Source organism: Salvelinus sp. IW2-2015, linkage group LG36 (genome assembly GCF_002910315.2).
Source record: "Salvelinus sp. IW2-2015 linkage group LG36, ASM291031v2, whole genome shotgun sequence".
NCBI lineage: Eukaryota > Metazoa > Chordata > Actinopteri > Salmoniformes > Salmonidae > Salvelinus > Salvelinus sp. IW2-2015.
In genome coordinates, this window is record NC_036875.1 from 33853803 (window position 1) to 33871435 (window position 17633).

Here is a 17633-nt window from a genome sequence, read left to right on the forward strand (position 1 = left end):
TGATTGGTTTTCTGATCCATGCCCCTACTTTTTTAAAAGGTATCTGTGACCAACAGATGCATATCTGTATTCCCAGTCATGTCAAATACATAGATTAGCGCCAAATTTATTTATTTCAATTGACTGATTTCTTTATATGAACTGTAGCTCAGTAAAATGCCCTCCGGCGAAACATTAAACAGGCAAAGCGTCAATACAGGACTAAGATTGAATTGTACTACACGAGCTGCACAGTGACACGAGCCTACCAGACGAGCTAAATTACTTCTCGTTTCGAGGCAAGTAACACTGAAACATGCAGGACAGCATCAGCTGTGTGATCACGCTCTCCGCAGCTGATGTGAGTAAGACATTTAAACAGGTCAATATTCACAAGGACGCAGGGCCAGATGGATTACCAGGACGTGTACTCCGAGCATGTGCTGACCAGCTGGCAAGTGTCTTCACTGACATTTTCAACCTCTCCCTGTCGAAGTCTGTAATACCAACATGTTTCAAGCAGACCACCATAGTCCCTGTGCCCAAGAACACTAAGGTAACCTGCCTAAATGACTACCAACACGTAGCACTCACGTCTGTAGCCATGAGCCATGAGCTCACATCAACACCATTATCCCAGAAACCCTAGATCCACTCAATTTGCATACCGCCCAAACAGATCCACAGATGATGCAATCTCTATTGCACTGCACATGGTCCTTTCACACATGGACAAAAGGAACACTTATGTGAGAACGTTATTCTTCAACTACAGCTCAGCGTTTAACACCATCGTGCCCTCAAAGCTCATCACTAAGCTAAGGACCCTGGGACTAAACAACTCCCTCAGCAACTGGATCCTGGACTTCCTGACGTGCCGCCCCCAGGTGGTAAGGGTAGGTAACAACACATCCACCACGCTGATCCTCAACACGGGGGCACCTCAGGGGTGTGTGCTCAGTCCCCTCCTGTACTCCCTGTTCACGCATGACTGCACAGCCAGGCACAACTCCAACACCACCATTAAGTTTTCCGATGACAAAACAGTGGTAGACATGATCACCGACAAGACAGCCTATAGGGAGGAGGTCAGAGACCTGGCCGTGTGGTGCAAGGACAACAACCTCTCCCTCAATGTGATCAAGACAAAGGAGATGATTGTGGACTTCAGGAAAAGCAGGACTGAGCACGTGCCCCATTCTCAACAACGGGGCTGTAGTGGAGCAGTTTGAGAGGTTCAAGTTCCTTGTGTCCACATCACCAACAAACTAACATGGTCCAAGCACACCAAGACAGTCCTAGACCAAGACAGTCCTAAAACCTATTCCCCCTCAGGAGACTGAAAAGATTTGGCATGGGTCCTCAGATCCTCAAAAGGTTCTACAGCTGCACCATCGAGAGCATCCTGACAGGTTGCATCACTGCATGGTATGGCAACTGCTCTGCCTCCGACCACAAGGCACTACAGAGGGTAGTGAGTACATCACCGGGGCCAAGCTTCTTGCCATCCAGGACCTCTATACCAGGCGGTGTCAGAGGAAGGCCCTAAGAATTGTCAAAGACTCCAGCCACCCTAGTCATAGACTGTTCTCTCTGCTACTGCACGGCAAGCGGTACCGGAGTGCCAAGTCTAGATCCAAGAGGCTTCTAAACAGCTTCTACCCCCAGGCCATAAGACTCCTGAACATCTAAATCAAATGGCTACCCAGACTATTTGCATCCCCCCCCCCCCCCCCCCRCCKCCCCTTCTATGCCGCTGCTACTCTCTGTTATTATCTATGCATAGTCACTTTAATAACTCTACCTACATGTACATATTACCTCGACTAACCGGTGCCCCCGCACATTGACTCTGTACCGGTACCCCCTGTATATAGCCTCGCTATTGTTGTTTTTTGCCATGTTGGTTAAGGGCTTGTAAGTAAGCATTTCACTGTAAGGTGAAATAATTTGATTTGATGTGGAGTTGATATTTTTGTTCAGTGTAGTTAGCTACCACCAACACTCCACAAACCTGTGGCTAACTCTTCTGCTGCTAGACTGACTTTCTGGTTGTTCTGCCCTATCCACCTCATTCCCTATTGCCTCAACCTGCTCGTTCCAAACATCCAGACTCTCTGACTGAGTGACAGGGGTTTTGCTTAGTGACGCAAATGACATCTATTGGTGCGTTTCAAGACAACTGGGAACTTAAAAAAAAAAGATTTTTCAGAGTTTTTTCAGAGTTCCCAGTTGTTTTGAACACAGCACAACCAGTGCTGTAGGGGTGGGGGACGTGAGCGGTCCACTGCGTTGTGAAATCTCAACCAATCACACCAGGCACCGCGTCACTCCCGGGGCTCGCAGTGCCTACTGCCTAGCGCAGTATATTGTATTGTTGATTTTTGTAATTCAAATTTGTCAGTAATTATTTTTGTTATACTGCATAGTGCAAGTGATGTGGCTTATGGAAACTCATATCATACTGAAAAAATACATAAACATTGGTCAGGTGAAGCAACAGCTGGTGTCATTCTGGAAGTGGAGGAGAGAAGCGTTCACAGCAATGTACTCCATCTGGAAGCCTCCTGCGACTACAGATGCATCGGACAGGAACTTTAGTGTCATCACATTCCCTGTGGGAGAGAGAAACGGGGAAAGGTGACAGGGTTATCAATGAAAACACTTATAATTGGAAATCAATAAACAATTGATGATTAAAAAAAGGTTATCAATGCCAGACATTTACTGTAGCTTTTTGATCTATAATAATAGCATTTAATATGGTAATAAAATAGGAATGTGTTTGTGCATACCTGTGCTTATGAGGTCATCTGGTAAATAATCTCCACAGTACCTGGAAATAATAAATATATTTACTTGATAGTAGATCAACATGGTCAGACAGTAGCCTATGTTATGACAGTATGTTGTGGGAAAAGACATGAGTCTTACGAGTCTATGTGAGTATCAATACATTTAGTACAATGCAACTTTCTATAATCTTGGATAAGACTAACAACCCAGATAAACCATTACAACGTGAACGCAACAAACTAAAACTAAATGTAAAGGAACATTCAATCAAAACCTAGATCCTCACCTCCCGGCGAAGCCAGAGATGTCATCATAACTGTCATAGATCTCTAAAAAGTCTGCTAGACAGGCCGTGTCCTCCTCCACATCAAATTCCAGGAAGTGCAGGCGTATCCTCTGTCCGTAGCGCACGCGGATGTGCCAGTAGCAGATCTGCTCATCCTGGTACTCCTCTGGGTAACCGGGTGACTGGATGATCCTTTGCTGATCTGTCAGAGTACCTCCACACTCCTTTGCTGTGGACCAGGAGACAGAAGGAGGAGATAGGATGAGGAAATATACTGAAGCGATAAAAGCTAACTTTATATATTAGATGAGATAGATGAATAGTTTAGCGGATTAAATAAGACTTTGTAATGGGTAATGTCCATAGATAAAAGTTAAGCGAATATTCTGCACACTAGCTGTTGCTTTAGACTCTAGAGTAATGATATCATATAAGCAAAACATTTCAGCAAAAACTATCATTATGTATTACTACATCAGTGTATTACATTTGCTGTCATCATAAGTAAATGCATTACAATAAATTAAAATATGGGAATGATGTTTTGTTTATGTTGTTCTCTCTGATGTGACCACTGAATGAAGTTAGAAATAAAGTGAGGGGCCTCCTGAGTGGCGCAGCAGTCTAAGGCACTGCATTGCAGTGCTTGAGGCGTCACTACAGACCCGGTTCCATCCCAGGCAGTGTCATAACTGTGCGTGACCGAGAGTCCCGTAGGGCGGCGTATTATTTGGCCCATGTCGTCCGGGTTAGGGGAGGGTTTGGCCGGTGGGGCTTTACTTGGCTCATCGCACTCTAGCAATTGCTTGTGGTGGGCTGGGCTCCTACAGTATGAATTCAGTCATCATTTGAACAGTCTTTCCTCCGACACATTGGTGCAGCTGGCATCCGGGTTAAGGAGCGCGGTTTAAAGGGTCATGTTTCATAGGACGCATGACTCGACCTTCGCCTCTCCCAAGCCCGTTGGGTGGTTGCAGCAATGAGACAATATCGTAATTGGATCGCAATTAGATTTCACAAAGTTGGGGAGAAAAAGGGGAGTAAAATACAAAAAAATATAATATATAGTTAGAAAAGAGACTCCTTTGTCTTCTGAATGAACACAATTCCCTCCACATGTGCAGTTGGGTGAAAATTAAATCAAAAGCTCCCCTAGATCCCCAGGATTTGTAGAGGGAAAATGAATGTAATTAAGAGTTTTTTTAATGCAATTCAACCGTAATTTATCAAATGTGAACCATACATCCTCAACGTCACAGGGAATTAGGGAGAAAATTTGTGCCGGTTTCTCAAATGACACCCTATTCCCTTTGTAGTGTACTACTTTATGACCAGGGCCACAGGCAGTATCACTCAAGGCAGCTATCTCATCCAATGAGGCAACCTCTTCCATGTTGAGTACAGTCGTCACGTGGTGCCAACTATCATGTATCATTCTCCACCATGAAAACATAAAAACAGGCCCCAATACAGCTGTTTTGTCATGATTAATTAAATGTTGTAAAAGTGTTGTAAATACGTCCTTAATAGTTATAATGACTGGATAAATACTGAGTTCTTATCACATAAGGCCCCTAGAGTTAGAGTTTAAAGACTGGGTTCTTACCACAGATTTGATTTTGGTATTATCTAGAGTCAGACCATTAAGAGTTCAGTGTGTTCCTCTTTGGATTTACACCTCAACGTGCTGCTTTGCTACTTTATTCTATAAAGACTTAATGTATTTGATTGCCGTCAGTGGCATAATGCAGTTTCACAGGGCCCCCTGAAAAGTCAGAGCATGAGGCGCCCCTGCAAGAGGGGGGAGGCTGTGCCACCATTGGATAGTTTAAAGACTGGATTTTTAATACATTACTTAAAGTTACATTTTTTAATATCATATCGAGACAAATAACAGTCATTGGATATTAAGTGAATGTGTTCCTTGCTGGCTTTACACCTCAAAGTGTTGCTTTGCCGCTCCAATCTATAATGTACTAGATTTACATACAATCTAGAGATGTTCGGGCCATTTGGGTTTCAGTTTGTCCCTAATAGGCTTTACATCTTGAAGTGTTTCTTTGCCTTACCCACAGACTTGTATAATTATTTGCCTCAGCCTCACCATTCTATAAGACTGACACACCATTAAACAGTCCAGTGCCAGCTAGCACATAACGTTCTGAGAACCAAATGTTTCTTAGAGCTTGGTGAGAGCGTACAACCTTCCCACAACTTTCTGGGAATGGTGCAGGATAGTTGATTGGCTTTGGGAAATTCTCTGCACATTTAAGGAACTTGACAAAATAACATTATTTTCTTGGTTATGCATTACTTCAACAGAATATTTCCAAAAATGTCAAACATGGTTACCTTTTATTAACATTTTTGTAATGTTCCAGGAACGTTTCCAACTGGTTTGACATTGGGAATGTTCTCAAATAGTTCAGAGAATGTTAAGAAACAATGTTCTTCTGTGGGAATTTCAGTACTTCAGCATAATGTTTCCTACAGGATTCCTCATGGTTCTATTTAAAGTCATGTTCTTAAATTGTTCTGCGAATTTTAAAGGAAACGTTCTACTTTATTAATGTTCAGAGAAAGTTCTAAGAATTGTGTTTAAAAACATATACATTCCGTTCTCAGCGTCAACAAAACTCTCTCTAGCCTCTATCTTGTTAAGTGTGTTCAGGTGTTGGCCACGCCCCCTAAATGGCCACACCTAATCTTAATGAATGCTTGTTTCCTTTGAAAGGGGGTCTGTTTGAATAGACTAAAATTAACAGCTTTGTGTCAGTTAAAAAACATGGCATGCTAGCTCCATCCTGGTGGCGCAGTGAACTAATTCCATGGACAGAGAACAGAGAATTATATGTTCGAATCTCACTAACAAATTAATGTGTTTGCATGATTAATGCCTAAGGAAATGAACGTCCATGTGTCCTATCTGCAAGTAGTGTTATTAAAAGTATTGTTAAAACATTAATTGAACATTTTGAGGTAGTTATTCAAAAAACTCCAAATCAAATCACATTTTTATTTGTCCCATGCTTTGTAAACACCAGGTGTAGACAAATGAAATGCTTACTTATTGGCCCTTCCCAACAATTCAGATTTATTTTATTTTTATAATAATAGAAAAAGATAATAACGCGAGGAATAAATACACAATGCGGAACGATAACTTGGCTATATACAGTACACGGGATACCAATACAGTCATGTGCAGGGGTATTAGGTAGATACAGTGCCTTCAGAAAGTTTTCATACCCCTTGACTTATTCCACATTTTGTTGTGTAATGACAAAGTGAAAAAAAAAATATATATAACATTTTTGCAAGTGTATTGAAAATAAAACACAGAAATATCTAATTTACTTAAGTATTCACACCCCTGTGTCAAAACATGTTAGAATCACCTGGCAGCGATTACAGCTGTGAATCTTTCTGGGTACGTCTATAAGAGCTTTGCACACCTGGATTATATCATATTTGCACGTTATACTTTTTGAAATCCTTCAAGCTCTGTCAAGTTGGTTGTTGGTCATTACTAGACAGCCATTTCCAAGTCTTGCCATATATTTTCAAGCTGATTTAAGTCAAAACTGCAATTAGGTCACTCAGGAACATTCAATGTGGTCTTGGTAAACAACTCCAGTGTATATTTGGGCTTGTGTTTTAGGTTATTGTCCTGCTCAAAGGTAAATTTGTCTCCCAGTGTCTGTTGGAAAGCAGACTGATCCAGGTTTTCAAATAAAATAAAATTGTATTGGTCACATACACATATTTAGCAGATATTATTGCAGGTGTACCGAAATGCTTGTGTTCCTAGCTCCAACAGTGCAGTAGTATCTAACAATTCACAACAATACACAAATCTAAAAGTTTCCTCTAGGATTTTGCCTTTGCTTAGCGCTATTCTATTTATTTTTATCCCCCCAAAAACTCCCTGGTCCTTACCAAAGACAAGCATACCCATTACATGATGCAGCCACCACCATGCTTGTAAATATGAAGAGTGGTACTCAGTGATGTGTTGTGTTGGATTTGCTTCAAACATAATGCTTTGTATTCAGGACATAAAGTGAATTTCTTTGCCACATTTTTTACAGTTTTACTTTAGAATGCATGTCTTGAATATTTGTATTCTGTACAGGTTGTCATTTAGGCTAGTATTGTGAAGTAACTACAATGTTGTTGATCCATCCTGTTTTCTCCTATTTTTTATTTATCTATATTTTTATTTAACCTTTATTTAACTAGGCAAGTCAGTTAAGAACAAATTCTTTTTTACAATGACGGCCTACACAGGCAAAACCTGGACAACGCGGGGCCGATTGTGCGACACCCTATGGGACTCCCAGTCATGGCCGGTTGTGATACAGCCTGGATTCAAACCAGAATGTCTGTAGTGACGCCTCTAGCACTGAGATGCAGTGCCTTAGACGAAACTCACAGCTATTAAACTCAGTAACTGTTTTAAAGTCTCCATTGGCCTCCAGCAACTGAGTTAGGAAGGTTCGTAGTGACTGGGTGTATTGATACACCATCCAAAGTGTAATTAATAATGCTCAAAGGAATATTCAATATCTGCTTTTTTTTAACCCATCAATAGGTGCCTTTCTTTGCGAGAAAGCCTCCCTGGTCTTTGTGGTTGAATCTGTGTTTGAAATTCACTGCTTGACTGAGGGACCTTGCAGATAATTGTATGTGTGGGGTACAGAGATGAGGTAGTCATTCAAAAATAGTTAAACACTATTATTGAACACAGAGTGCAACTTATTATGTGACTGTTTAAGCTAATTCTTACTCCTGAAAATGTGAATACTTTCTGAAGGCACTGTATGTACCTATAATTTCCATTCTCAGAGCGTTAATAAAACCACCTGGGAACATTTTCAAGGAACCAGAGTAAAATGTTCTCAGAACCTCCCTGCAACCTAAAAATGAACGTTCCCAGAACAGGCTAAATGTTCACGTCTGTTCTCAGAAAGTTTAAAAAACGTTCAGTTTTACCAGTCAGGAAACGTATGGCTTCATTCCCACAACCAATGTGAAACCAAAAATAAACGTTCCCACAACTTCCAAAGAACCAAATGTGCTAGCTGGGGCTCTCTCCAGTAGCATGTCAGCAAGGATGCACCACTTTAGAGCCACTCCAGAAACTTAACCAAATCTTCTTACAAATTTCACAGGCAGCTACCCGGGTGTTTATATGAATAATTTTGCTTTTGCAACCCTTTCCAGATATACTGAGAGGAAAAGGAATGTAATTAACAAGAAAACAATCTTCATCTCCATCTATGAGCCGAGTCAGAAAAAAATCTTGGAGAAATGAATCAATGTTTATTTGGCTGTTGGTGTTATTTTGCTTCTTGTCCTAGATCATGACAGCTCAAAGGCGTTTAGGTCTCGCTCCATCTGCAAGGCTTTGGTGAATCATCTGGAGTGTAGAGGTTAACAGCCGTACGCCACCCCATCGCTCATAGGTCAGACTATCGCCAGTATCCCGCCTTACTCATGATGGGGTGAGTCCTTATCCAGAAACCACGACAACCACAACCCCCCTGGACCCTGCCAATGGCCCTTTGGAGAAGCCCTCACCCAGATTCAGGGACCACAACCCCCTGCCCACGTACAGTCAATAGCTCCCCTGGTACATAAGGCGACATGTCATGAACCAGAAGCAACTTTACAACTCTGACCGTGTGTGCCCTAGCCTCGCCCATTAGAAACCACACCAGACACTTAACTCATATGGTGGACCATCATGGTCCATTAAACCAACACAGAGGATTGCATAAACCTCCCATTTGTCATGTTTTTACTACTCACAGTTGGGGTTGTAGCAGTAGACGTCCCATCTCTCACTCTTGTTCAACCTGTACCCATAGTTGATGATGCCAACCCTGCCGAAACCACAGTTGGCACCGGCTTTGACGATAGGGTAGCCCACACGTCCTTTGTCATACCATCCAGCCGCACACACATGTAAACCTAAGAAAGAGGGGCAAAAAGTTAGCCTGGTAACCAATCTGAAAGTTTCACGTTGTTTCCATGCTAAGAAAGAGTGTCACTGATAAAACCATAAGAGAGCTTGGTTTATAGAGCTAGCATCCATCCCCGTCTTAGTACCACAGATAAAACACTAACAGAAGATCAAGGGAATATTGGATTATCACCAGCCATTCGGCTTGGTCATATCCTTAAAACAAAACCAAGTCTTTGGAAATGCTATTGTCCCTGTCAAAAATGTGTTTTCCAGTGACTTTGCATCTGCAATTACAAGCAGTCCATTGATGTGGGGGATGTGTATGGGGATGGTTGGTGGACAGTGGAGGTAAAGCATAATGAACTCCAATGTATCTTAAAAGCCTCCAGTCACAATCAGCGGACCACAGTCAGTCAGGAAAGGCAAGAGAGATACACTCAGGGCTCCTAGGTTGATTGGCCATAGAGCAGCTCAGCTCTAACCACAGACAGACGAGTAGTGGTTTCCAAATGCCAGATCCTGAGTTCCAGGGCCTGATCGGGCTTCAATCTGTCTGCCATCCATGGGAACAGCATCGTTACCCAGCTAGGCAGGTGTTATCGTTCTTACAATACTTGAGAGGCCTCTGATCACAGCCGGACCAATTCCCTCCCCACCCCTTGGTCCTAACCCTTCAATGTTTGTAGAGCTGTAAAGTGCAGGGAATATGGTGGAAGGGCCACGCCCTTACACTGCTTATTTACCCTTCAGATCTGCAAACATCAAAGGGTTAGGCCCAAGGGGAAGGGATAGGGAGCGAATTGGGACCGGCTGCAGTTCTACAGAGCAACGGGCTGTAGGAGCTGTAGTTGCAAGATGTCTTTGATTGATTTCATGGGAGAAAGGCAAGATAAACACACCTCTTCCTGCCATTGCTTGACAAGTGATACTAGTGACCACATGTTTGGCTAATATAAACTGGGTACATGTGTGCTTAGGTAAACTGTGAGGCATCGTTAATCAACAGTGGTAATGGCATTTTGTAAACTCAGGGCTCAGGGGCCACTCATGAACTGCCAGTGCTTATGTTGAAAGTCATTGACATTGATAGAATATAATTGGCAACATTGTGCTGCTTGTGAGTTACGTTCCTCCAGACTCTTTGTCTGGTAAATTCAGAGAGAAGGAGAGAGAGAGACAGAGAGATAGAGAGAGCACCACCACCTCCAGTTTGGAGGGGATGGGGTATAGGGGAGTTATTGCATTGCAAACCTATCTGACGAGCAGCCTCCAGTTGATCGTAAGTGGCCAGTGTCCCTCCTTCGTATTTGCACACGGCCTTGGCTTCCTTATAAGTCAGCTGGTATCTCCCTTTACGCGATTCCCTGTGGTAGACTCCGGCGGCTTGCTCTGTCCAGGAAAAAACAACTCAAATCAAATTTTATTGGTTGTGGACACATAGTTTGCAGATGTTATCGCAGGTGCATCGAAATGCTTATGTTTGCTCCAAGAGTGCAGTAATACCTAACAATACAAAACACGCACAAATAAAAATAAAACAATTAAGGAACTAAGAAATATCAGAACGAGCAATGTCAGAGTCTGGAATTTAAATATACTGTATATGTTTAGACAGTATATGAATAGAAAATGTGTGTACAGCAGTAATAATATATAGAATGAGCCTCGACTAGAATACGGTATATACATATGAAGTGGGTAAAACAGCATGTAAACATTATTAAAGTGACCAATGTTCAATGACTATGTACATCGAGCAGTAGTCTCTAGGTGCAGGGTAGAGTACCAGGTGGTAGATGGCTAGTAACGGTGACTAGGTTCAGGGCAGGGTACTGGGCGGAGGATGGCTAGTGGTGACTACTTAACAGTCTGATGGCCTGGAGATAGAAGCTGTTTTTCCAGTCTCTCGGTCCCAGCTTTGATGCACCTGTACCGTCTCCGCCTTGTAGATGGTCGCGGGGTGAACAGGCCGTGGCTCGGGTGGCTGAGGTCCTTGATGATATTCTTGGCCTTCCTGTGACACTGGGTGCTGTAGATGTCCTGGAGGGCAAGCAGTGTGCCCCTGTTGATGCATTGGGCTGACTGCACCACCCTCTGGAGAGCACTGTGGTTGAGGATGGTGCAATTGCCATACCAGGTGGTGATACAGCCTGACAGGATGCTCTCAATAGTGCATTTGTAGAAGTTTGTGAGGGTCTTAGGGTCCCTTAGGAATTTCTTCAGGCTCCTTGCGCCTTCTTCACCACACTGTCTGTGTGGGTGGACCATTTCATGTTGTCAGTGATGTGCACGCTGAGGAACTTGAAGATTTTCACCCTCTCCACTCCCCGTCAATGGGTGCGTGCTCTCTCTGCTGTCTTCTGAAGTCCACGATCAGCTCCTTGGTTTTGTTGACGTTAAGGGAGAGGTTATTTTCCTGGCACCACTCCGCCAGAATCATTACCTCCTCCCTGTAGGCTGTCTCGTCGTTGTTAGTAATCAGGCCTACTATCGTTGTATCATCTGCAAACTTGATGATTGAGTTGGAGACGTGTGTGACTATGCAGTCATGGGTGAACAGGGAGTACAGCAGGGGGCTGAGCACCCACCCTTGAGGGGCCCCCGTATTGAGGATCAGCGTAGCGGAGGTGTTATTGCCTACCTTCACCACCTGGGTTAGCCCGTCAGGAAGTCCAGGACCCAGTTGCACAGGGCAGGGTTCAGACCCAGGGCCCCAAGCTTAGCGATGAGCTTGGAGGACACTATGGAGTTGAAGACTGAGCTGTAGTTGATGAACAGCATCCTTACATAGATATTCCTCTTGTCCAGACACGATAGGGAAGTGTGCAGTGCAATGGTGATCTGTAGGGCCGATATGGGTGTCGGGTAAGGTGTAGGGAATATGTTCCGTAACTAGCCTCTCAAAGCACTTCATGATGACAGAAGTGAGTACTACGGGGAGGTAGTCATTTTATTGGATGACTGTCATTCATATTCCATTCAGCACTACAGTGAGACACAACTACAACAATACGTATCCAGGCAACAGAAAACAAGCAGAAAAGATTCTGTTTCACAAGATTGGAGGCAAGCAAAGTGGCTTCAGACTAAGTCCAAAGCGGAAGAAAAGAAACATGAAACACACACGGTGGATAGGCCAAAATCTTTCAACTCTAACATGTTGTGACTGGATAGAAACCCTTAGGACAGAAGCTTAGTGTTTGTAATCTCCCTGTTGGAAGTGGCCATTCCCTATGGGGAGTCCTCCTTTGAGGCTGTTTTGATATCACGCATGCATGACCTTGTAGGACTTGGAGTGCACTCCAAATTAGCTATGAACTAATGTTTTCACCTACTAGTCAAACTGTCCCTCCAAGGTGCCTTGTGAGGTGGTGCCTCGTTCTCATTATAAGCCCAGAGTGTGGTGTATCTCACTATTACCAGAACCAAATGATATAGGAGTTTTGGGTCTCATGACATATTACTGTAAACATGCAGTTAAGTTTGTGTGTTCCAGATGGGTGTAGGTCTGGCAGGCAAGTCGAGCTCATTAACTCTTATCTGAAGAAGCCTTTACGACATATTCCATTAAAATGGGTTGGGGCACTATAACATTATTAGACAATAAACACACTGGTCTATAAACTGAGTGTTCAAGGGCAGATGTTATAGCAGTCTCTGTGTTACAAAAGAAATGTGCAGTCTTCAAACTGATATAACACTCTGTCCTTGTTCTTTCATTGCTACAGTGGTGTAAAGTACTTCAGTAAAAATACTTTAAAGTACTACTTAAGTAGGTTTTTTTGGTATCTGTACTTTACTATATATATTTTTGACAACTTTTACTTCACTTCATTCCTAAAGAAAATAATGTACTTTTTACTTCATACACTTTCCCTGACACCCAAAAGTACTCGTTACATTTGCAATGCTTAGCATCACAAGAAAGTGGTCCAATTCACTGTTATCAAGAGAACATCCCTGGTCATCCCCACTGCCACTGATCTGGAGGACTCACTAAAGACAAATGCTTCATTTGTAAATGATGTCTGAGTGTTGTAGTGTTCCCCTGGCTATCTGTAAATGATGTCTGAGTATTGTAGTGTTCCCCTGGCTATCTGTAAATGATGTCTGAGTGTTGGTAGTGTGCCCCTGGCTATCTGTATATGATGTCTGAGTGTTTGTGTGTGGACTCTAGCTATACTGTAAATGATGTCTGAGTGTTGTAGTGTGCCCTGGCTATCTGTAAATGATGTTTGAGTGTTTGTAGTGTGCCCTGTGGCTATCTGTAAATGATGGTCTGAGTGTTTGTAGTGTGCTCTAGCTATCTGTAAATGATGTCTGAGTTTTGTGTGTGTGCCTCTAGGCTATCTGTAAATGATGTCTGAGTGTTGTAGTGTGCCCCTGCTTCTGTAAATGATGTCTGAGTGTGTAGTGTGCCTCCTAGGCTATCTGTAAATGATGTTGAGTGTTTGTAGTGTTCCCCTGGCTATCTGTAAATGATGTCTGAGTGTTGTAGTGTGCCCCTGGCTATCTGTAAATGATGTCTGAGTGTTGTAGTGTGCCCCTGGGCTATCTGTAAATGATGTCTGAGTGTTGTGTGTTGGCCTCCGCTATCTGTAAATGATGTCTGAGTGTTGTAGTGTGTCCCCTGGCTATCTGTAAATTAGATGTCTGAGTGTTGTAGTGTGCCCTTGGCTATCTGTAAATGATGTCTGAGTGTTGTAGTGTGCCTCTAGCTATCTGTAAATGATGTCTGAGTTTGTAGTGTGCCTCTAGCTATCTGTAATGAATGTCTGAGTGTTGTAGTGTGCTCTAGCTATCTGTAAATTATGTCTGAGTTTGTAGTGTTCCCCTGGCTATCTGTAAATGATGTCTGAGTGTTGTAGTGTGCCCCTGGCTATCTGTAAATGATGTCTGAGTGTTGTAGTGTGACTCTAGCTATCTGTAAATGATGTCTGAGTGTTGTAGTGTGCCCTGGCTATCTGTAAAATGATGTCTGAGTGTTGTAGTGTGCCCTGGCTATCTGTAAATGATGTCTGAGTGGTTGATAGTGTTGCCTCTAGCTATCTGTATAATGACTGTCTGAGTGTTGTAGTGTGCCTCTAGCTATCTGTAAATGATGTCTGAGTGTTGTATGTGTGCCCCTGGCTATCTGTAAATGATGTCTGAGTGTTGTTAGTGTGCCTCTAGCTATCTGTAATGATGGCTGAGTGTTGTAGTTGTTCCGCTGGCTATCTGTAAATGATGTCTGAGTGTTGTAGTGGTGCCCTGGCTATCTGTAAATGATGTCTGAGGTGTTGTAGTGTGCTGCTATCTGTAAATTATGTCTGAGTGTTGTAGTGTGCCTCTATCTATCTGTAAATGAATGTCTGAGTGTTTGTAGTGTGCCCCTGGCTATCTGTATGATGTCTGAGTGTTGTAGTGTGCCCCTGGATTTGTAAATGATGTCTGAGTGTTGTAGTGTGCCCCTGGCTATCTGTAAATGATGTCTGAGTGTTGTAGTGTGACTCTAGCTATCTGTAAATTATGTCTGAGTGTTGTAGTGTGCCCCTGGCTATCTGTAAATATAAAAAATATTTCAAAAAAAGAACATTGTGCCATCTGATTTTCTTATTATAAGTAATTTGAAATTATTCATACTTTTACTTAAGTATATTTTGCAATTAGATTGATTTTTGAAACTTAAGTATATTTAAAACCAAATACTTTTAGACTTTTACTGAAGTAGTATTTTTCTGGTTGTCTTTTACGTTTACTTGAGTCATTTTCTACATAGGTATCTTTACATTTACTCAAGTATGACATTTTGGTACGTTTTCCACCACTGCAATGCTACGCCCTAAACTGAACACTGAAATAATGTTCTGAAGTTTGCACAGCTTTCTTGTTCATGTGTGTTTATTGTCCCTCGGACAAAATGAAGTAGTGTGTTTGCAAGTCAACCTCATGCAGTGTTCAGTCATAAATATGCCGGTCTCCAACTCTACCCCTTACCTGAACACACATCACAGTGCTATGTGCCATTTAATAATGTTACATAACTGTAAAGATTAAGTAGGCAAAGTTTTATCAGGGAAAATGCTAAATGTTTACAACCTTGTCAATAGCCTATGCTGTGCAGGATTGTGAGAGTATGTTGAAGATAAAGAGCTGTTAGAAAAGTGAACATAAAATAATACTTTTCTGACATATGGGAACGATAATTAGCCTAAATTTGGACACATCAAAGGGAAACCGGTGCCTCTTGTAGGTCTTTGTCCAAGCGACCCAACTTTTTGCAAGATCCAATGTGGCATAGTGGTTCTAAATATTACAACTGAACATTCCACAACCATCTTGTAAAATACAAACACAGAAAACTTTCAGGAGAACGTCCTACAGATTGACAATGTTTGCAATTGTTGGCATGCATAAAAGTTACTTCTGAAATGAATCCTTGTTGAAAAGCAGCCTAATGATTTAAGGCTCCCAAAGTAACAAAGAAAGCGTGATTTACCCAGCCATATGGAGTTATGAAATATTCCATTTCTGAAGCCCCAGGCTTGCGCTTCCTTCAAGATGAACCCAATGGCCCAGATGATAGCGAAGACTCGCATCCTCCTCTTGTACAGATCAGAGCTGTGCGCTGCGCTTTGATGTCCTCTGGCCAGCTGCTACCGTTCGCGCTGTGCTCGCTGCTCATCTGACAACTGGCATTTTAAAATGTTAGAGCCAATTTATACTTGGTCCGAAATGTGGTCAGAGGCGCCGTGTGGATGGTGTGACGCAATTGCGGAACCTCTGGAGGCATGTAGAAGCCAAATTGACCTCTCAAATTTAACCCAGCTGTGTTGCAACATCACCTTCTGTTTCAGCATGATAATGCACGGCCCAATGTCCCAAGGATCTGTACACAATTCCTGGAAACTGAAAATGTCCGTTATTATTCCATGGCCTGCATACTCACCAGATACTCACTCTTTGGGCATATCTCAAATCAATTCAAATTATATTTGTCACATGCATTGAATACAACAGGTGTAAGTAGACCTTACCATGAAATGCTTACTTATTTGCCCTTAACCAACAATGCAGTTCAAGAAATAGAATTAAGAAAATATTTACTAAATAAACAATAATAAACAACAATAAAATAAAAAGTAACTCAATAAAATAACAATAAAGTAGCAGAGGTAACTCCCTTTACCGTGGTGGTCCTCATGAGAGCCAGTTTCATCATAGTGCTTGATGGTTTTTGCAACTGCACTTGAAGAATCTTTCCAAGTTCTTGAAATTTTCCAGATTGACTGACCTTCATGTCTTAAAGTTGTCATGCCCTAATCTGCTTCACCTGTCTTTGTGATTCTCTCCACCATCCTCCAGGTGTCGCCCATCTTCTCTATTATCCCTTGTGTATTTATACCTGTGTTCTCTTTTGGCTGTTGCCATTTCATTTTGTTTGTAGAACCTACCAGCGTTTTGTTTCCCTGCTCCTGCCTGTTTTCCTGCACCTGTTGTCTAATATCCCGGTTCTGACCATTTCGCCTGCCCTGACTCTGAGCCTGCCTGTCGTCCTGTACCTTTGCCCCACTACTCTGGATTACCGACCTCTGCCTAACCTGACTCTGAGCCCGCATGCTGTCCTGTACCTTACACCCTTTCTGGATTATTGACCACTGCCTGCCTTGACCTGCCGTTTGTCAGCCCCTGTTCAAGGAATAAACTTTTGTTTTCTTCAACACTGTCTGCACTTGTCATACTTTAAAACGTGATAAAAGTAATTATGTCTTTTCTCTTTGCTTATTTGATCTGTTCTTGCCCTAATATGGACTTGATCTTTAACCAAATAGGGCTATCTTCTGTACATACCACCCCTACTGTACCTTGTCACAACACAACTGATTGGCTCAAACGCATTAAGAAGGAAAGAAATTCCACACCTGTTAATTGAAATGCATTCCAGGTGACCACCTCATGAAGCTGGTTGAGAGAATGCCAAGTGTCCAAAGCTGTCATCAAGGCAAAGGGTGGCTACTTTGAAGAATCTCAAATATAAAATATATATATTGATTTGTTTAACACTTTTTTGGTTACTACATGATTCCATATGTGTTACTTCATAGTTTTTATGTATTTCACTATTATTCTACAATGTAGAAAATAGTAAAATAAAGAAAAACCCTTGAATGAATAGTTGTGTCCAAACTTTTTACTGGTACTGTAGATATTATAATATTTCCAATAACAGAACTTACAGTTGACCGGGGCATCTCCAGCAGGGCAGAAATTTGACTAACTGACTCGTTGGAAAGGTAGCATCCAAGACGGTGCCACGTTGAAAGTCACAGTTATACTGTCCAACAATAAGATCTGCCTACATTCTAGGCGTGTGTTCTTTACACTGTCCAGAGTCCCACTGCATGGGCCTGTGTGGTCATTGTGAACTACAGCCCAGTAAACGCACTACAACATGAAACACAGGAGGTTGGGTGTAGAGGAGAGAGGGATAAGGGAGTCTTTGTTCCCAGGCTGTTTTAACTGTGATGACACTCCATGACTAACATCCTGCCATCTTTGTGTGCCAAACTGGAGGTGGCAGTCTCTCTCTCTCTCTCTCTCTCTCTCTCTCTCTCTCTCTCT

At 42.4% G+C, this 17633-nt stretch overlaps 1 protein-coding gene across 1 annotated transcript; it reads right to left on the bottom strand.

Moving 5' to 3' along the window:
- Positions 1 to 1725: 1725 nt before the first annotated feature.
- Positions 1726 to 15792, bottom strand: LOC111959778 (tumor necrosis factor-inducible gene 6 protein-like). Its single transcript, XM_023981575.2, has 6 exons — positions 15511 to 15792; positions 10284 to 10421; positions 8876 to 9037; positions 3062 to 3290; positions 2775 to 2815; positions 1726 to 2594 (listed from the first exon to the last, which is right to left on the bottom strand). The coding sequence occupies exons 1-6, from the start codon at positions 15608 to 15610 to the stop codon at positions 2467 to 2469; spliced, it is 798 nt and encodes a 265-aa protein (XP_023837343.1). The 5' UTR covers positions 15611 to 15792; the 3' UTR covers positions 1726 to 2466.
- Between the last annotated feature and the right edge of the window lie 1841 nt (positions 15793 to 17633).

What these genes read in the sequence shown, in the direction of transcription:
- LOC111959778 (XM_023981575.2), bottom strand. Translation starts at nt 15,610, where the DNA reads ATGCGAGTCTTCGCTATCATCTGGGCCATTGGGTTCATCTTGAAGGAA. An exon ending in TCATAACTCCATATGGCTGG is followed by an intron (nt 10,422 to 15,510) that starts GTAAATCACGCT and finishes TTTCCTGGACAG; the next exon opens with AGCAAGCCGCCGGAGTCTAC. An exon ending in ATCTCTGGCTTCGCCGGGAG is followed by an intron (nt 2,816 to 3,061) that starts GTGAGGATCTAG and finishes TATTATTTCCAG; the next exon opens with GTACTGTGGAGATTATTTAC.